This window comes from Hippopotamus amphibius, chromosome 6, assembly GCF_030028045.1.
Source record: "Hippopotamus amphibius kiboko isolate mHipAmp2 chromosome 6, mHipAmp2.hap2, whole genome shotgun sequence".
Classification (NCBI taxonomy): domain Eukaryota; kingdom Metazoa; phylum Chordata; class Mammalia; order Artiodactyla; family Hippopotamidae; genus Hippopotamus; species Hippopotamus amphibius.
In genome coordinates, this window is record NC_080191.1 from 109,642,970 (window position 1) to 109,664,579 (window position 21,610).

At 38.1% G+C, this 21,610-nt stretch overlaps 1 protein-coding gene across 2 annotated transcripts in view; it reads left to right on the top strand.

Annotated features, from left to right (window-relative positions):
- LOC130856019 (ubiquitin-conjugating enzyme E2 E2) overlaps nucleotides 1-21,610 on the top strand; it is a 429,172-nt gene that overhangs the window by 10,761 nt on the left and 396,801 nt on the right. For both annotated transcript variants that reach the window (XM_057740184.1, XM_057740183.1), the window contains exon 3: nucleotides 2,506-2,556. In XM_057740184.1, the coding sequence (XP_057596167.1) occupies nucleotides 2,506-2,556 (51 nt within the window). The remainder of the gene's footprint in view (nucleotides 1-2,505; nucleotides 2,557-21,610) is intronic.

The following is a 21,610-nucleotide window of genomic DNA, read 5'->3' on the forward strand; positions in this document are numbered from 1 at the left end:
CTAAATAATATGCTTACACGTACTTGTTGAATTGTTAGCTTAAATAATATCTTTTGTCTCCTTGCTATGAAATTTGAGGATGTAGCTTGTTCACCTGCTTTTTTTCTTTTCCCTCCTCCCAGTTAATGATAGTTATATTTAAAAGAAAGAGTACTGGTTGTCCTTCTAAACTAAATAATATACTTAAGCCGCTGTTTCACATTCCTTCACATTTCAACAGTATTCCTGGGTTCCCAGTTTTTTAAAATGGGGACATGAATACCTTTGTTCTTCCTCCAGTCTACTCACACCGCCCCCACCCTCCCAATTCCCCTGCCCCAAGCTGGTTTCTATTAGCTATACCTAATTTTACATCTTCAAGGTTAGTAACATTTTCATTATGTAGTGCAACTGCAGGCTGTCTTCTGTGCTTTATCTATAAGTAAAAGGCCAATAAACTGTATGTTTACCTAAATATTTCGTGCCAGACCAAACAGGGTGCTAGGATTGGATTTCCTCCAATGTTATGATCTCAGGGCTACTCAATGTGTCATAGCATTTAGGCAAAATAGGTCAAATTTCTCTGTTTTATCCCTTAACATCTGTTACGTGATTAAAATTAATTTTTTTAAATTTTTTTTTTTATTATTTTTTTGGGGGTACACCAAGTTCAATCATCTGTTTTTATTTTACATTGTAGTTTCCTTCCTGTTCGCTCTATGATTTTCTTACACAGAAAATGTAATCTCTTCTGCTATTTCTGAGTGTCTTCCTCCCGCCCCCTCAGTAGTGTGTCTTTTTATATCCTTATGTACTCCGCAGCCCCCTCTTGACCATCTCAATGTGTTTGATCTACACCCAACTGCTCTGTCTTCCAGAAATTCACTGAAAGTTCTTATGCATTGATGACCACCTCCTTCTCTTTTGCTGTTTATTCCTTTTTGCACTTTCTATATCTCACCCCCTCCCCCCTCCCCCCATTTACCATGGGGTCCTAAAGGAGTGGGAGGTGAATGTGTGTTCTCGGTTTGCTTTCTTTAAGCGGGACTTACCCATTTTGTTTTAAAGTGCCTGTTTTATTTATATTTTTGTGTGAAATCCACAAAAGGGTTCTCCTATATCAGATCTTCGAGACTTCTCTTATTTAATTCCAGGCCATATGTACTTTAAATGCGTATGAATACATCGTAGAATCCATATTAGAAGGAAATCATATGTTTTAAAGATAAGAGGTCATGGAATTTGTCCTAGTTAACCTCTTCATTTTATAGGAGAGAAAATTGAGGCCTGGAGAGTGGGAGCAGATGTGAGCAGTCTTTTTGCCCAAGAATCCTCAATTAATGGGATAGCAGAATTAATAGGTTTTTTTCGCTTTAAATTTGTTAGTCTTGCTCTACTTCCTAATGCTTCCCCAACCCTGAATCACATGCCCTAAAGAAGTGACAATTATGTCAGTACCATGTCATCTATTTGGGAGGTTGGTTCTAGTCCTCTTGGAGGAGTTGCACCAATTCTGATAGTTCCATTTGTTGTCTTGAAAAAGACAGAAAGAAATTGTTTGAGAATAAATGTCTTTGTTAAATTTTTTGTTTGTTTTTTTATGGTACTTTAGTCAGCTGTCATCCATATGCTGTCATCCATATACTGCAATTACCAAGAGAGTAGGCATCCAGCAGTTAGTGAATCTCATATTTTAAAACCAAGGCAAAGGAGAATAAATGGTTTTGAGAATTCTAAAATATTAGGCTTAACAAAGCCTACGTTTAATAATACATGAATGAGAGGAGGTTGCTAAGTATAGTCTTATGAAACAGTCTAGCACTATTAGCCTTCGTATATGTATATGGGGGTTAGGTGTAATTAAAAGATGAAAAGAACACATGAGGGCAAAAACGGGTTTTTAAAATATAAATTCTTTTTTCCCCCTTTGTACAAAGCTCATGCAATTACATTAAAATGAAGGAATTCTAGTAAGGCTTATTGAAACTTGAAAGCCTCAACTTACTCCAACCTAGAGCCTTCAGGGATTAATACCATGTATAGTTTGATAGCAGTTTTGGGTGTTGGAGTGAGATCCTGATACTCCTTTCTTCACCAGTTGAGTGGCTCAGTCAGGATGCTTGGATTCAACGTACTGTGATCACTTCTCCGTCCTATGTGGGATGTTCTAGTACAAATCAGAAGTTGGAATGGTCCATAAGTAGTGTGGCAAACATTTCCAATTTAAACTAGAAATCTTGGTTAGTGTTAGCAGCGGCTTAACGAAGTTTTGATTTAAGTCATAGTGTCGCTAACACAGGCTGCAAGCACCGATAGTGGCTAGTCTCATTACTCTTTGTAGGTGCATTGTGGAAATTGTGACAGAAATTACTGCTTTGTTGGTATTGTATATGATGATTTATGCAGTATTAGTATTTCAAATTAAAAGCATACGAATGGGAAATACTAGTGTAAAAGTATAATTTTAATGAAATGTTAAAAGAGTGAAGACATTTTAATGTAACTTTCTTTGTCTTTATTTTGAAGAATTCAGAAGGAGCTTGCAGAAATTACATTGGACCCACCACCCAACTGTAGGTAAGTACTTACGGATTTTTTTTTTATTTGTATCTTTTTCAGAAGATGTAATTGAACTGTTGGTCTGATGCACAACTATTGTTGTAGCCTGAATATTTAGTAAAAACATCGTTGTGGTTTGGACTTAAATGACTATGGAAGACAGTGGTGGTGGTTGTCTCTGTGCAGAAATGGGGTATTCAGCAAGTATGTTTGTAGTAGTAGAGTGGAATTGCCAAAAAAAGGAGTAATGCAGTAACAATAAAATAATGAAGTTATAGGGTAACAAATACAATTATCTTCTGGTGAAAGAGGTGTAGGGGTTTTAAATGGTTTCTGTAACGACGGATTAATAGTGTGGCTAAAATATTTGCTATTTGATAATTATTCAATTGCTATCTTGTTGGAAATTGATTTTAGAAGGGCTGGAACATTAAACTGTTTCTTCATGGTTTACATTACTTCTTATAGTCATGGGTTGTGACTAAGTAAGAACGGGTGATTGGAGGGAGTAAGGTTAAAGTTAAAACGTTCTCTCCTTTATGACCACACACCCTCAATTTTCTGGTTGGAGTTTACTTCGAGGAAGTTAAAGTGCTTGCCTAGAAATGATTAATGATGTGCAGGTACATAGAGGAGGAGGAGCAGAGACGCTGTCTCCTACCTTATACTGTATCTTGGATCTGTTGCAGTAGTTGCAAGATGGCTGTTTGGCTGTTATAAGATGTTTCTGTTTTGATGTGAGTTCAGTATTGGAACCAGGCCAATATGGAGCTTTTGTTGTTTAAATTGGTGGCGTTGCTCATCAGAGGTGAGAGGGCAGGTTTTCAATATTGAATGTGTTGTTGGGTATGATTTCTGATTTTACTGGTTCTGTTTTTATATGAAAGCAAAGATAGCAACTGTGGATGTTAGTGAAAGTGAAAATTTTGCAGATGGCTCTGTGGCCAGTTGACAGCTATTTTGTGTAGGAAAAATTCTAATAAGACAGTGTGGTGAATTTAATACAAGAGTCATATATGGTATATAAACTTGAAATAATAGCATTCAAAGAAAGTTTCACTCAACTAGCACAAATAATACTTTGTTAGGAAAAACTGTTTTATAGTAAGACTTTTGTCACGCTTAAAACTATGTTACATCAAAGCTGTTTCAGATGGCAGATCATTGTTTAGGCTTTGTGGCCAATTTGTGTAAGTGGATTGATTTGTGGAAAAACTTCAGTTTGAATGAAACTTAAAATCCCTTGTTTCTTAGGATACTGTTTAATGGTTTGAATCTTTTTTTTAAATTAACTGTTTTTTACCATATATATTATTTTTGTTACCTTTTTACAAATAACTGAACTGGTTAATATGTGAACTTATTTTCTACACTTATTTGTTTGAAGTTTGACAACAGATTGTTGACAAAAACTAATTTCTTTGTTTTAATGAGTTTAAGGCTCATTTTTGATAAATGAAGTCCACATATAATGTCATGTGATGATTAGACTATTTGCAGCTTTGCTATCAGATATATTATTTGTTAATGCCTTAGTCTAATTTAGCTTTGACTTACTACAAACAGTAATTTAACTTAGATTAAACCAATATATTGTAAACATGCATGAAAACTGAAGAATCTGAGGAGAGGAATTACATAATGGTTATTACCTAAATAAACTTAAATAATTAAACCATAGTTCTTTTTAATGTAAAAAAGTTTAACTATGGTGTCATCTGAAACTTTTTCATTGAGCCTTAGTTAAAGTATTATTACTGATTATGTAAGTAAAATGTATGTAATAGTTTTTCATTTAAAAATGTACGTGTCACACATGTTAAGCCCCTCAGACAATTTCAGGACGGATACCTACTTAGTTTTATTTTTCTCCCGGTTTTATTGAGATATTGACATAGAGCATTGTAGAAAGATACTTGTTTGGTTGATTGGCTGGCTGATGGAAATTTGAAAATCCTTTTAACCATGTGAAGAGTGGGTGACTAAATTTGCTTTAGAAGCAAGGACTGTTGGTGCAGTCTTTAGCTCCTTTTATTGATCCAGATAGTTGATTGGACTTAACAAGCAGAGATGAAGATCGTGCCCACCTTCATGTTTGTGGTACTCCCTTGTGGCAAAGGATCCGCTGGCTGGGGCTGGCGGGGACGTGGCCATGACCCCCGTATTCCCTGCGTCCTTGTGCTACTTCACGTACACTTCATGCACTTGTGTTAAGTGGATTACTGTGGCCTTTGAAATTTTTGGTGTCAAATATTTGATTGTGGTTTATAGTAAATCTGCCCATCTATACTGCAGTGAGAATGCAGTTACTGTCTTCAGAAAGAGAAGGTAGTAATTTTAGTTTGGCATATTTTTGGCACAAAGTTAACAATGCTTTTGTGGTTGATTTTTAAAAGTTCTGTGCTGTGTTCATGTGTGTCCTAATGACTGTAATGAATTAGTTTATAGATGTAGTAAATTAAAGCCATCTTCCTGTTAGAATCAGAATCCCATTCACCTAGGGCTCCCTTTGTGTGTTACCTTTCCTGGGGCACGTGCCTCTCACAGCCCTGCCTTTTGGTGGCTTGCGCACCTGTTAACTCACTATCACAGATGAGCATGTGTGAAGGAGTGTCAGTGGGTTCAGGCCATCTGAGTGGAGAAGAATTGTATCTATTAGTTGTCTCGGCAAGGGTGGGTGTGTGTCACATTCCACTTGGAGTGTGATTTATTCTTATTTTCTGGAACTTAAGAGGCTGGTGCAGCCCAGTTCTGTGTGTATGTCAGGTTAGAGCTGGAACCTCTGATCTCGGTGCATCTCTTACGTGATGTCCGATTAAGCAGCTCTTGGATTCGTGTTGAAGGAACTAGCATGTGTTTATCCTCTACTGTAACATTGTTTTTTTTCCAGGTTTTGAACAAACTTAAATATTTTAAAAGAGCATGCACAAAATACTTTGATAAGTTAAATTATTTCTTCTTATAGGAAACACCTGCCTATGCAGTTTTTGGTTTTCTTTTCATTTCTTTTTGTTGTCTTTGAGGTAAAAATGCAGTAATACAGTTTTTTTGTTTGTTTTTGTTTCTTTGTTTTTTTGTTTTTTTTTAAGGCTGGGTAAAATTCTTTTTTCATATTATAACAATAGAATTAATGTTTAAAAATAAAACTATGATATATCTAAGGAAAAGTTTCTGTTCATAAAATCATAGGGTCGGTAGGGCCATAGGCATAGAAAATTGTACATAATTTGGGTGAGATTTGATTATATACTTAGAGTATTGTCTATAAATAGTAGAAGATATTCTGCTTAGTCTCAGTTTTTATGATTGATAACATAATTGACCCATGGCATTTGCAAGGGCTCTCTCCTGAGGCCTCTGCAGACCCTTAAGTGTTTTGGTACTGGCAGCTGAGCTGGAGGTGCTGGGCTATTGGTGGAGTTGCTCACGACCTCAGTGCCCTGCACACCAGCTTAGCTTGTAAATGTCTATGTTGTGACTTTCAGGATTTTTCACAGTGGTCAAAAACACAGATTTGAAATCTGTAAATGTGCTAGTGTGTTCATTTATATTTCCTTGATGCTAGTGGAAAACCGGCAGCTAGCTAGAAAAATTTCTGAATTAAAATAAAAATTTCTGTCATCCTAAGGATAACCTGTTTCACTATATTGCAGAGAAGCTAAATTCAAATTCTTTTATGATATGATACTGCCCAAGTTTATATTAGCTTTGTGAGCATGGAGATGACAGAGGTCCTTATTACTTCTTGCAAGTAGGGACTGTGGTAAAATAATTTGTTTGGATTCTGATTTTTTATTTACTAATTGAGCAAATAAAAGGAGGAAATACTTAAAAAGAGGATGTAATTCAGTTATATTAGCAGTTTTTACTTTTATTGCTATGTTTCAATTATCTACTCTTTGAACACAGGCTTTGCTTTATTTTTAAATTGTGACAGCTTTATTGAGATGTAATTTAAAGTGTAAAATTCCGTGGCTTTTAGTATATTCACAGTTTTATATCCATCACAATCAATTTTACATTTTGATTACCCCAAAAAGATACACCATACCTATTAGCAATCACCCGTTTCCCATTTCCTCCCAATTTTCCCACCACCCAGTCCTAGGCAAAAGCCAGTCTACTTTCTGTCACTATAGATTTGCCTTCTGGACATTTCGTATAAATGGAATCATACAATATGTGGTCTTTTGTGACTGGCTTGTTTCACAAAGCATAATGTCTTCAAGGTTCATATGTGTTGTAGCGCCATCAGTACTTTATTTTTGTCTCTGAATAATATTCCATCGTGTGGATATACTACATTTTATTTATCTGTTCATCGGTTGGTGGACGTTTGGATTGGTTCCAGTTTTTAGTTATTGCGAATAATGCTGCTGTGAATATTTGTGTACAAGGTTTTGTGTGGACATTTGTTTTCATTTCTCTTGGGTGTGGACCTAGGAGTAGAATTGCTGGATCATACAGTAACTGTGTTTAACCTTTTAGGGAACTGCCAGAACGTGTTCCAGAGAGGCTACACCATTTTACCTCCCTACCAGTAGCGTATCAGAGTTCCAATTTCTCCTTAGCAGTTGATATCGTCTGTCTTTTAATGATAGCCATCCTTGCAGGTGTGAAGTAGTGTGTCATTGTGGTTTTGGTTTGCGTTACCCTGCTGAATAATGATGCTGATGACCATCTTTTCATATGCTTACTAGGCATTTTTAAATCTTCTTTGGAGAAATGTCTATTCAAATTCTTTGACCATTTTTAAGTTTTGTCTTTTTGTTGTTGAGTTGTAAGTGTTCTTTATTTTGCATACAAGTCCTGTATATATGTTTTGCAAGGATTTTCTTTCATTCTGTAAATAGTGTTTTCAGTTTCTTGATAGTTACTTGTGAAGCATGAAAGTTTTTAAGTTTTGATGAAGTCCAATTTATCTATTTTTTTCTTTTGTTACTTTGCATGTTTGATGTTATTTCTGTGAAACTATTGCCTAATCCAAGACTAAGAAGATTTATGCTTACAGTTTTCTTATAATAGTTTTTTAGTTTTAGCTTTTATATTTTGATCTCTGATCCATTTTGTATATGGTGTGAGGTAGAGGTCCAGCTTCATTATTTTCCTTGTGGGTACCCAGTTATCTCAGCTACAAAGACCCTCTTCCCCATTGAATTGTTTTCATATCCTTGTTGAAAAATCAGTGGATCTTATATGTGAAGGTTTATTTCCAAACTCACTTTTGTTCCATTTTTCTATGCCCGTACAACAGTCTTAATTACTGTAGCTTTGTAGTAAGTTTTGAATCAGAAACTGCAGGTCCTCTAACTGATTTACTTTTCATTGTTTTAACTCATTAGTTACAGCATTCCCAGAATAGAGGATGCCATGACTCGATGTAAGCCTTACCACTGTCTCACCTTCCTGTTGATGAGAGCCACTTAATAGAGGAAAATGTATTTTCCAGATTCTAGTAACTGAAACAGTATGTAGGAAAAATGTGTGTATGGGTTAACATTTTTCAAAATTATATCGTAGAAGAGGAAGGCATTGAGATACAAATTGGGACTAGTGTCTATATAAGTATGATCTCTACAAAGAGCCAGCAATGCAAAAATCTGATTATTGTCACTAATTGTTTTTCTTTTTTGGTTACTGTAGTAATATTTAGCATTTTGTAGCTTTTAAAGGATTTTCATAAATGATTCAGTTTAGTCTTTTCTCTGTGAGGCTCCTGGGATTAAGTAACTTGCTCAGGGTTGCACAGCTAGAAATGGTTGATTTAGATTTGAACCCAGGTTTTCTGATCTTTCATCCTTTATTTTCCAACATGTGTGAGTAGGTAGAGAAATATGTTAAAAATCACATTTGTGACTAGGTATTTGTGGTTCAGTTAAGGGAAAAAAAAAAAAAAGAAAAAATCAATATGCAAGGCAATCCAAAATATTTGTACCATGCTTGATTTATATTTCTGAATTCCATGACCCAATACTTAGTTGGAACATTTTGAAAAGTAATTCTTTGAGTATGGTGATTTGTACAACATTCCCTGTGCGTGTGTCACGTGGGTGTGTGTGTTAGTGTTATGTGTTATTACTGGCACTGGTCCAGGTAGAGGATTTCTTTACATTTGACAGTTTCTAACTCGGTGTCTGCATGTTTAATGCCAAATTGTTTTTCCCTGTTACTCAGCCTGATTCTCTGTCATGTTCTCCTACACGTCAGTATTTTTTGAGGGCTTAATATTAGATCTGTGGTAGGACAAGTGTAGGCTGCAAGAAGATATCCAGATGTAGTTCCTAATCCTACAGCTCTGGTTACAACTAATTGAGAGATGAGACATAAAATGCTTAAAGAACCACAACCAGGAAAGTGATGGTACTGTTGGCAGGAACTGCTGATATCTGTGGCCTCTGCAAATCTTAAAATTGATCATGCTTCCCGCTTTATTTTGCCCTAAAACTGTTAACCTTATTTATTCTTCGATTTTAGTATAATTAGCTGCATTTTGTGTAGAAACCTCAACTCTGGTTGTGTTTTATTTTCTTTCTCTTTCTTTCCATCTTCTCTTCATTTTGTACTTTTGTACCACATACATTTTTAAAGCCACCTCAGAGTCTTTTGGGAGCGAGGCAGATTATTAGTAAATAAATAGTGTGAATAACTGAAAGGTGATGTAAATGTGTATTGGTTAGCAGAATGCCAGAGTGCCTCTCATGAGGAGACATTAACATGATAAAATTTAAATATATGTTGAGGGCCTGTGTTGTGGAGGGTGCTGAACTATTCATATCCATCTCTCCTCTCTTTAGAGTAGATAATTGAGGAATATTTTTGATTCACTCCTTTGAGTTCTGGACTCCGTTGCTGCAGTGCTGAATGGTTTTGCATAGACTTTATGATGACAAAAGTGTTTTAAGACCGTTTAGGTTGCACTAAGTGGTTAGAACAGCTGAGCATTGTTTGCCGCAGCACTCGCGGGCCGGGGCTGCAGAGTTGGAGTGTGGACATCATGGCAGCCTTCCCTTACGTTCCCTTGGTAGTTCCTGTTTCACAGATTTCATGCCTGTTTATGTTCTTGTTTCCGTACCTTCATTCATGATATTTGAGGTGGGCTCCTTCATTACCGCCAAGAGTATCTGTATGGTTTTCTTTTTGCCTTTACCTCAAGGCTGACTTCACCTGGGGCACAACTAACACAGAGCCTTAAGGGGCTGTTACTTCAGATGGTGAAGTTCAAATGTAATTGTTTGCTGTCGTGTACCTTTACATTAAACTGATCTTGGGGAAGACATCACTATCTCAGTAAAATCACCAGAAAAATTCCTTACTTTCTTACTTCAAAATGTTAAAATCTTTTAACATCTGTCTTTAACCGTAGATTTTAAAAATATTCATTTCTTAGTACAAGAAAGTGTTGAGTCATAGAGTTTTGTGCCCATTGGTTGTGGTCTCTGATTTTTTTCCCCTAATCTCTCTTGTTTTTAAGAATGGTGTAAGAAAAAACATGTGTCTGAAAAAAATATATTAAATGATTGCACAGGGATTATATTTTATAACAGCAACAGAACATTTTATCACTTATCTTAGTTTGCCCAGTTTTATAACTGGTTATTATTTCAGGTTTATTACTTAAGCACTTTAGATTGAAAGTGTCATATTACTCTCTAGCATGTAAGATTTTAATTCCCATAGCTGTTTTATCTTTTAAGATGTCCTGAAAACTATTCTTTAGTGTACCTAAAACATTTCTTTACAGTGAATATTACATTTATTGGCTTAAACATCTTTTATCAACTAAGCATCATTGCAAATAACAAGTGAAACTTTATTAGTATTTTTTATTTTAAGAACAGTGTAAATTTTGATTTTTAAACTTAATGTTACCAGAGTTTGCTTTCTGACTATGCTTTTTGTAAATGTTTATTTAGAACTATTTATTTAGAATGTCTGTGTACTTTAGGTTAGGGACTTAATGGGACGCCTTTAAAGGTATAACACATTCCATATTTGTGTGAAAGCAGCACATTATTCTAAAAGCGTAGTGCAGTCAGGTAAAGCCTTAGCTGAAATTCGCTTTCTGGTCCAATACGTAGCAGGTAGACTCCCTCCCTCCACTCTCCTGTATGGAAGAGGAAACCTAGCAGTAATTTCAAACGGCCAGACAGAGGGGTAGCGCTCTTATGCAGGAGCCTCGGTTTCTGCCTTGGCTTCTGCTGGTCCATCCACGTGGAATCTAGCACTCCCTGCTCCTACACCCCATTGCTGTCAGGCCTCCTGATACTACAGCTCTTTTACCTAATTTACCCACTTGAGTGAGAGCTCTTTCTCTAATCTCTGTATTTCAAATCGTAGCGTTCATTTGATGTTCAGTGTACCTGTGAGTGAGTAAATACAGTGACTTGTACTCAGAAGCTGATGTCTGTTGAATGCTGCCAGTGTTTGAGGCCGTGTACTGAGTGCTTTAATCTACCAGTGTTACCTCATTTAATCTTCATGACTCTCCACGAGGGAGAGACTAGCTTTAGATAGTATTTTATAGCGGGAAGACGGATTCAGACAGGTTAGATAATTTGTTCAAGGTTACACAGCAGGTAAGTGGCAGAACCAGGATTTCAGCCTTGGTGTTTTTGACTGTAGAGCCCAAGTGTTTTGAGTTTTTGCTGTGCTGTCTTCCGTTTGCAGACTAGATATAGGTGAATCAGTCTAGAACAGCACTGCCCCGTAGAACTTTCTGTTATGATGGAAATGTTCTGTATCTGTCATCCAGTGCAGTAGCTACCAGCCTTATGTGGCTGTTTAGCACTTAGTGGAAGGTGGCTAATCCAACTGAGTAAATTAATTTCTAGTTTTAATTAATTTAAATTTAGACAATAATATTTGACGAGTAACTACTGTGTCACATAGTACAGAGCTAGAAAAATAAACACTTCTCAAGCTTAAATTTATGCTTAACTTTAATTTCAGGTAAGACCAACTAGCAGGTCATTTTATCCTTTTTAAAGGGTACTTATAGCTATGCATTTGTCTCCCCCTCCCTTCTTGCAGACCTCCATTATATTCTAAGAGCTGGGAACCCCTAACTAACTTATTTTTTAGAGCAGGGGTCCCCAGCCTTTTTGGCACCAGGGAGTGGTTTCGTGGAAGACAGTTTTTCCACGGATGGACAGGGTGGGAGGATGGGGGGATAAGGGAGGGTGGTTCAGGTGGTAATGCGAGTGACGGGGAGCCACAGGTCAAGCTTCGCTAGCTTGCCCGCTGCTCACCTCCTGCTCTGTGGCCCAGTTCCTCACAGGCCCGGGGTTGGGGGCCCCTGTTTTAGAGCATCACACATAGTGCCCTTAATTAAGTAAAAGAGCCCTTATAAATATTAATATTATAAAGTATTGGTTAAATGTTTTTTATTTTTTAACAAAATGAAAGTGATATTGAAAGCATTGTTCTTAGATAGACTCATAGGATATTGAAGCAGGAAAGCTTATGGTCTGGCACTCTCTCCAGCCCAGAGAGAAAACGGCATTTCCCCAAGGACGTACAGTTTCATGACAAAGCCGGGCCCAGCATTCAGCTCTGATAGGTCAGTGTGTTGCTTATTGTATTGACAGAATGGATATGTTTTATACACTTAGAAATTTAGATATATCAATAGATATATAGAATTAATATAAACAAGGAAAAATCGGGATTTCTCATCCATGATCACAAAGTACTTTTGAAAGGAATTGTCATCACCTTGTCTGGAGGAGTGAGGGGTCCTCATAGCTGAATTTAACTGTTTTCAGAGCCACCAAATGGAAGAGAGATTCATCTTACTCCGTGAGATTTCAGGGTGAGAACTAGCACTGCTGTGTTAAATTAGAAGGAAACCATTTCCTTCTTGATAAAAAGGCCTTGTCTTCATTCAGAGCTGTCCAGAGAAATAATGGACAGCTTCAGGAGGCAGTCAGTGTGTGCCCCGTCTCCGGAGGAATTAAAAACGACTCTGCTTATTTCAGAGGGATTTTCAGGTGTCAGATGCAAGGTAGTACTAGGATGGTATTTCCCAGCTGCTGGACTCTGGACAGACGAAGTATATTTTTATTAGCTTTGTCTTCCTCATCCATGGATTGTGACTCATTATTTCGTTCTCCTTTGCCCTCTTGGCGCCTGTGGTACATAACTTGTATAGTTTATTGGCCTGGCTATTTTATTTAAAACAGCTGGTTTATTTGTTACCAGTTCCATATATGAATTAGTGAGACTTTTATTTCCTTCTCTATGTATAACTTTCAAATTTATAAGAGAAGGATGATACACGAAGAACATGTGGAAATAAGAGCCTGTTGTGGGGTTTAGGGATGTTAACTAATATGCAGTAATTTCATGGGTGCCAGATTATTACATGTTGTTTCATAAACTCCACTTAACTGACATAGTCAAGAAATAAAAATTTTAGTGTCAGTCAAATGGCAACATAAATTCATAGTCATCTAATACAAATCTTTTGAATATTCATTTGGTCATTATACATACCTTCAAGTCTATCAAACTGTGTAACAGACTATTTGGAATTCTCATGGTTCCCCCCTCTTTCCTTTGGTCCTGGAAAAAATATTTGCATCTTTAGAAATAGAATAAATATTAATGAAGAAAATCTGTAATTTATTTGGGATGGGTTTTTTTCTGACAATTTTTCCATGAGCCAAGAATCTTAGAATTAAAAAAAATTCAGAGTTTCAAAGATTTCAAATGATGGACTATGCTAAAGAAACTACCACTGCTCTTTACACATACATGTGGACTGCTGTTTTATTTTTGGTCTTATTAAGAGGTTTTTATTTTAAAACTTTTGTCCGGTCTTATGAAAAGATGGCTGTTATGTCTGTAGGCTAGGACAAAATTCTGTGGCCTAATGCATCAGAGCAGAATGATCTGAGAGCTGCATACAAGTGATGAACCAGAAGAAGGTGGGAGATTCAGCACAAGGGCTGGAGGGAAACCCTTGTCTGAAGCCAGGGCAGAGTTTCTGAAGACTTGCAACACTGCTTATGGCTCTAAGCAGTGGACATTCTGGTGTTGGGCTCAAGTTAGCAGGCAGTGGAGCCCAACGTGTGCAGTCTTTGGCTTCCAGGTGGTTAGGGGGTGAGGAAGGGCGTCTGCAGGAGAGGGGCTAGCACTAGCCTGAGCCTGCTGGGGACAGTGGTCTAGAATCTGAGAAAGTAGAACATAAGGGTTTGGGAGTCAGGCCTCCTTAACCAAAGTAGGGCGTGATTGGCTAGGAGGAGCCTCTCCTGGTTCTTTCTGAGTTACCTGTCACAGTCTCCAGCGTAAGAGAGAAGATTCATCTTCTTAGCCAAGCCCTGTGTAACACAGCTTGGTTCATAAATGATATTAAACAGTTTTATGACCCTGCTTTGCAAACAACTGGGATTTGAGGTGGGGGAAAGGAACAGAAAATTTTAAGAGGGGGCAAAGAAATTAAATTTACAATCCTGTTGCATTGGTATCCCATCCTTTAGAAAATATTAGTGTTCATTGAATAGATACATTGAAACAAAACCTTGTACATTTTGCTTTAAATTTTAGTAGGTATGAGGCACTTCTCATACCACCTAAATGGCCTGGACTAACTCTAAGTGGCTTCAGTTATTGAAGTACCAAAAGAAACTCATTGTAAGTTAGCGTTGTCTAAAAGGTAAAATGGACCCCAAAGACAACATTAGAAGTAGCCTCCAATATCTGTGTAGCAGAGCCATTCCATTCTTAATTGTAGGCGTTAATAATTTCCTATGTCACGTAAGGTGAAACGTATTCAGTGTTTTCAGTAATAAATTCAGGGTAGCCTCCCCAAGTATGTAAATATGGGTATTAGAAAATGTTTAGTAAGTATTTATCAAAATGATCATATGGTAGCTATCTAAAATTGTTCTTTCTCCTTCAAATTATGTATGGGCCAGATGTGTCCAACTTTCAAGCAGGGAAAAACTGTTAAATAATTCTTCCAGTTTTTGAGCTCACTAGAGGCGTGGATTAGTGGGTTGGTTACTGACAGAGAAATAGAGTTGTGCATGGTTTCTAATGTCATCATTCTCCATACTTGAAATATTCTGTTATTCCCCTGCTTGCCATCATTGTAGGAAGTTAGGGGTTTAGACTGGGACATGACCAAACTGAGTATAGCTTTGTAATCAGCCAGCTGGGGACTCCTGACTGTGGATTTTGGAGATGGTAAATTTTGATCAAGCAGATTTTCACTCTTCTGTGTGGATGGTAGTCAGCGATGGATGCTCAGTTGGACACATACGTGTGAATGCACCCAGCGACCTTCAGCTCCTCCATGGTCAGGGCCCGTCAGCTGAGGATCCAGCTGGGGAGTTCTGACTAATGTACAGAGTGGAGAGTATGTTTGAGTGGGCACGCGTGTCTAGGCAGGAGATCAGGCAGGCTTACGTGGATATTTATGTGCTTACAACATTACCTTTATAAGGTAGGCGTAGTCAAGGACTGTTGGGATTGATGCCCTGTAGTCTGCTGGAGGCTTGGGAAGGAGTGGGCCTTCTGACGTACTGATCCCTAGGGCTTAGGATAAGTTTCTAAGTGCTTGTTAGAGTCAGGGTAGGAGAGAGCCGGAATGCATTCTGCCACATTGTTAAGGAGTAAGAATTTGTCACAGGGATAAGAATAGCCTTCATGTTTGGTAAAGCAGCTGGTCAGAGATTAATAGGGAAGCCTTTGAATAGGCTCAGAATGGTATCGGGGCCTGAGAAACAGCAAAATAAAATTACATTCTTGAATTAAGAATGTGTAACGTGCTGTTGTATTCAGAATTACTAGGTTAAGTGAATAATAAAATAAGCTGACTAGGGTGTATTTTGAGATCAATATTAATAGTCGTTTAACACTGAACAAGTGTTTTCTAAGAGCCTGTTTTGTGGTCAGCACTGCGCTGGGTCTGGGGATGTGATTACAGATGAAACAAAGGGTCACCAGCCCCTGCAGTGCTTACACTTCAGCTGTGAAGACAGACTGGGACTTAAATTTAAAAACCCAAAACTACCTCACGGGGAGAGGGCAGTGAACAGAATAATTGCTATGAAGACAACAAACAGGGGATGAATTTTAGAGCAGGGATCTACTTGTACTTTGGGTTTGGAAGGCTTTTCTAAAGAAGTGACATCTAAACTAAGAACCAAATGGAGAAACGGTGTCAGCTCCGTAAGGCGTGGAGGCCCCTGGCTGTTGTAAGCCGCCTGTGCTGAGACTCAAGTGGATACAGCTCTGGTGTTCGAGGAGCTGGAAGGGGTCTGGTTTGGCTGGGCTGAAGGGGAGTGTGGAGCTTGCTCGGGGCTGCTTTGGCACAAGGTATGAGTGCAGAGTAGGCTGGGCACAACCTGAGCGGGGTTCAGCTTTCATGAAGATTGATCTGGCTGTGGGGCTGGAGGGGCGTGTAGGGTGTGAGAGGATGGTTTTCCGGATGGGGGTGGCAGCAGTGGAGAGGGAAAGAGGGCGAACCGAGGTGTATATCTTGAAGGAGAATTGACAGCGCTTGCTGATGGTTAGATGGCAGAGTTGGGGAGGGGGGAGCGTGTTACAGGAAAGGGAGGAATCATGTCAGGTTTAAGTGTGTTGGGGAAAGGGTGGTGCCTGTTCGTGGATGGGGAAGATTTGTGGAGGGAAGCCGGTCAGGAGTTCTGATCTGTCTGTGTTAACTGGGAAGTGTCTGCGAGACGTCCAAATGGAGCTGTCACTCAGGCAGCTGAACGAATTGGAGTCAGTGGAGATCTGGAAATATCAGTTCAGAGTTGTTATCATAAAGATCTTTAAGGCCACAGGAATTGATGCATTTATGTATGGAAAGGGTTTGGGAAGGAAGAGGACCCAAGGCCCTCTGCAAGCACAGTGTTTGGAGATGGGTAAAGAAGAAGGAGCTGTGAAGAAGGCAGAGGGAGCTGGCTCTCCAGGGAGCAGGGGGAAAGCCAGGAAGGGAGGGGAGAGTACTCAGTTCTTGGTGAGTGGTCTGAAATTGACCATGAATGAAATTTTTAAATGAATAGAAAATGGTGTAAGATTGTAATTCCTCTCCCCACCAGGAAAGTAATAAGTAAAAAAGACTATCAAATTGCACTGAGATTTCAAGAGTAATTATTCATATTACCGATTCAACCACATTCCATATTTGGGCTCAAGAGGGAAAGCTTTCCCCTTGGGAAGCACAATCCTGCCCATGTGAATGTTGGCCAGTCAGGCTCAGGGGCCAGCTGAATTAGGAACACTTTCGAGAGCTCGCAGCCCGACTGTGACTGTGGACTAACCACAGCCCGTTTTGCATGTATCATTATTTATTGCCTGTTTCTTAATTGAGTACATTTCTCACTGGGGAAGACGTTGTTGCTGGTAGCATGTCAGTTTGTATACGCCTGGTTCCCATTCTCTTGGAACACACAACTGAGTGTGGTCCACATACACTCGTCTTCATTTTTGTCACTGAGAAAGAGCTGTCGGGATTTTGTACTTGGAGGACAGCAAAGACTACCCTTAGGGCCAGGATTGGCTTAAGTGTACTCACAAACATTTCCTGTGGGTGTGTGGCTCACCTGTCTCTCTGTCACCATCCCTGCCTGTGTCCATGTGTGCAGAGGCCAAATAGAAGTAGCATAGTTGGAAAGCCTTTCCTGCACAGGTGCATGAGCATAGCCTTTGCTCCATGTCTTCCATCTGAACGTCAAGGCCTAACTCAAATGTCATCTTTGTTCTATGATTTTCTCTGCTCTCAGCACACCCGTAGCACGTGTTCCTTTCTTTGGGTTAGAGAGGCAATATGCACAGCAGTTTCTTGCATAGAGACTGCCTAGGTTTTAACCTCTTGGTCTAGTTATACAACTTCTCTGTGCCTCGGTGCCCATACCTGTAAAATCCCGTGAGTTTGTGTGAGGATTATGTGAGTTAGTGTCTGTGAAGGACTCAAGAGTAGTGCCTGGCACATAGGGCTCGATAATTGTGTTATTGATGCAGTTATTATTATCTGTAAGGGTTATGTGCTTTTACTGTCTTCATTTGTTTTGAGGATGGTGAAGACATATGATATGTAATTCACTGTCTTCTCAATATGGTATATTGCATGTAAGAGGCACTCAAATATTTTTTGCATTATCAAGGTATAATTAAGGCAGAGAACTTCTGAATGTTTTATTTTTCTCTAAAGAGCTAAGCATACACATGAGTATCTGTGTGTGACTCTAGATTGCTTGGTGGTCAGTATCTCTTGATAAATAAAGATTTTCCATTTTCGTCTGTATGTGGACGTCTCAGTTGGGCTAAGGTCAGTAAAAGGAAAATTATTAGAAAATTCATTAGGAGGTTGCAGCGAACATTTTATCACTAAATTAACTCATAACTTTTCCATGTTTACAAAACTCATTAATTGGGGTTGTATTTATTGTCAGCTAAAAGGTCTTTTTTCCTTAAATTGTAATCTTTAGTTTTTTACGTTAGTTCCACTCCGTGTGAGGTATCTTGCTTCATTCTCGCAGCTGTGTGAACTGTCTTAGTTCTCACGTCTTGTAGCGGGGCCTACCACCATCAGTAGTTTTGGAGAATAATAGTTGTTGAAAGGTATAAGCTCCTACTGAAGCTAAAAAATATTCTATATAATGCAATTAATAACAATTCATGTATTTGTTAAATATTTCTGTGTAACATGAGCTTAAGTTTGGTTTTAAATTCTCATACAGGTTTCTGGGAGGGGAGGGGAAATCTGTTTTTAGGATAAAATATTTTTTAGTGTTTCCCAGTTTGTCTTTTCTGATGATGCAGCTCGAGAACCATGACTATATTCAGTGTACATAGGTAGCTTGGTATTTTAATCAACTCATCTCCAAGTGCTCAGTGCTTTGGGAAAGTGGGATAACTGTAAGATACAACTTTTTGACTTTAGGAGCTTATAATCTTAATTGTTGAAATAAAGCTGACTTGCTTGAAATAGAGAAAAATATCAGCTGGTATACAAAGGAAGTGTAGTATATTGAAGTAGTAAGATAATAAATCTAGCACTCTTGTTTATTTATTCATCAAAACCCTTTTGGGCACCTCTTTCTCATTGGAGTTAACCTCTGAATTTTAGTCCAACATCTGCCACTGAGAAATGGAACAAATCCCTTATCTTTACTTATCTACTCTACCCATGTCATAGGATGATAATAAAGATCAAACATAATAATGTGTATGAAAGCTCCTAGAACACTAAAGCATCGTGCAAATATAAAGAGTTAGACAATGTTAAATTGTTAGAGGCAGACCATATATATGGTAACAGTTAAAAGAAAAAAACCAGTGAAGGCTGGGATAGTCAGGGGCCCCCAGATAGAACCTTGAATGGTGTGTGGGACTGCCCCCGGAAAACATTGGGAGAAAGGCTGGTTTTTTTGTGTTTGTTTGTTTTTTGTTTTTTTTTTTAAGTGTGAGTTTATTTTTTTTTAACTTTTTGTTTATTTTTTACAATAAACTGCATATATTTAGAGTGTACAATTTGGTATCCCAGTCTCCCAATTCGTTCCCCCCCCCCAACCCTTCCCGCTTTCCCCTTTGGTGTCTATATGTTTGTTCTCTACATCTGTGTCTCTATTTCTGCCTTGCAAACTGGTTGATTTGTACCATTTTTCTATAGTCCACATATGTGTTAATATACAATATTTGTTTTTCTCTTTCTGACTCACTTCACTCTGTATGACAGTCTCTAGGTCCATCCATGTCTCTACAAATGTCCCAGTTTCACTGCTTTTTACAGCTGAGTTAATATTCCATTGTATGTATGTACCACATCTTCTTTATCCATTCATCTGTTGATGGACATTTAGGTTGCTTCCATGTCCTGGCTGTTGTAAATAGTGCTGCAGTGAACATTGGAGTGCATGTGTCTTTCTGAATTATGGTGTTCTCTGGGTATATGCCCAGTAGTGGGATTGCTGGGTCATATGGTAGTTCTATTTTTAGTTTTGCAAGGAACCTCCATACTGTTTTCCATAGTGGCTGTATCAGTTTACATTCCCACTAGCAATGCAAGAGCATTCCTTTTTCTCCACACCCTCTCCAGCATTTACTGTTTGTAAATTTTCTGATGATGCCCATTCTAACCGGTGTGAGGTGATACCTCATTGTAGTTTTGATTTGCATTTCTCTAATAATTAGTGATGTTGAGCAGCTTTTCATGTGCTTCTTGGCCATCCGTATGTCTTCTTTGGAGAAATGCCTATTTAGATCTTCTGCCCATTTTTTGATTGGGTTGTTTATTTTTTTGATATTGAGCTGGATGAACTGTTTATATATTTTGGAGATTAATCCTTTGTCTGTTGATTCATTTGCAAATATTTTCTCCCATTCTGAGGGTTGTCTTTTTGTCTTCCTTACAGTTTCCTTTGCTGTGCAGAAGCTTTGAAGTGTCGTTAGGTCCCACTTATTTATTTTTGTTTTTATTTCCATTATTCTAGGCGGTGGATTAAAAAAGATCTTGCTGTTATTTACGTCGAAGAGTGTTCTTCCTGTGTTTTTCTCTAGGAGTTTTATAGTGTCTGGCCTTACATTTAGGTCTTTTATCCATTTTGAGTTTATTTTTGTGTATGGTGTTAGGAAGTGTTCTAATTTCATTCTTTTCCATGTAGCTGTCCAGTTTTCCCAGCACCACTTATTGAAGAGGCTGCCTTTTCTCCATTGTATATCCTTGGCTCCTTTGTCATAGATTAGTTGACCATAGTTTATCTTTGGGCTTTCTGTCCTGTTCCACTGATCTATATTTCTGTTTTTGTGCCAGTACCATACTGTCTTGATCACTGTAGCCTTATAGTATAGCCTGAAGTCAGGAAGCCTGATTCCCCCAACTCTGTCTTTCCTTCTCAAGATTGCTTTGGCTATTCGGGGTCTTTTGCATTTCCATACAAATTGTAAAATTTCTTGTTCTAGTTCTGTGAAAAATGCCGTTGGTAATTTGATAGGGATTGCGTTGAATCTGTAAATTGCTTTGGGTAGTATAGTCATTTTCACAATGTTGATTCTTCCAATCCAAGAACATGGTATGTCCCTCCATCTGTTTGTGTCTTCTTTGATTTCTTTCATTAGTGTCTTATAGTTTTCTGAGTACAGGTCTTTTACCTCCTTGGTTAGGTTTATTCCTAGGCATTTTATTCTTTTTGTTGTAATGGTGAATGGGATTGTTTCCTTAATTTCTCTTTCTGATCTTTCATTGTTGGTGTATAGAAATGCAGGAGATTTAATTTTGTATCCTGCAACTTTACCAAATTCATTGATTAGCTCAAGTAGTTTTCTGGTGGCATCTTTAGGATTTTTTATGTATACTATCATGTCATCTGCAAACAGTGACAGTTTTACTTCTTCTTTTCCAATTTGGATTCCTTTGATTTCTTTTTCTTCTCTGATTGCTGTGGCAAGGACTTCCAAAACTATGTTGAATAGCAGTGACGAGAGTGGACATCCTTGTCTTGTTCCTGATCTTAGAGGGAATGCTTGCAGTTTTTCACCATTGAGAATGATGTTTGCTGTGGGTTTGTCATATATGGCCTTTATTATGTTGAGGTAGGTTCCCTCTATGAGAAAGGCTGTTTTTAAAAGCCAATACACGGTATTGATGAAGTAGTTGGAGAAAGAAGAGTAAGTTGGAAAAATTGTCCAATTGTGTGTTTTTGAAAGATGAAATGTTCTGCATGACTGAATTTGCTGAACAACTGAAATGTATCTTCCAAGTTTCCAAATTTTTCTATTTTATTATTTAGGATAAAATATATTCTAAAATGAGTTTTGCATTTCCCGCCCCTCTGAAACAGAGTGTTCTGAGTTTAACATTTTCTTGTTAGTTTAGGAGCTTATTCTGCAATTCGTGATTGGTCATAGAATGTGGAGTTACTGAGGTGACTTGGGAAGATTTTACCTCATGCCCTGTAAAGGGCATGATACTATCTTTTTTTAAAATTGAGATACAATTTAAATATCATAAAATGTGCCCAGGAGTATGTAATCCAGTGGTTTTAGTGTATTCATGAAGTTGTGCAGCCTCACCACTACTACCTCCAGAGCATTTTCACCACCCCACAAGAAACCCCAAACC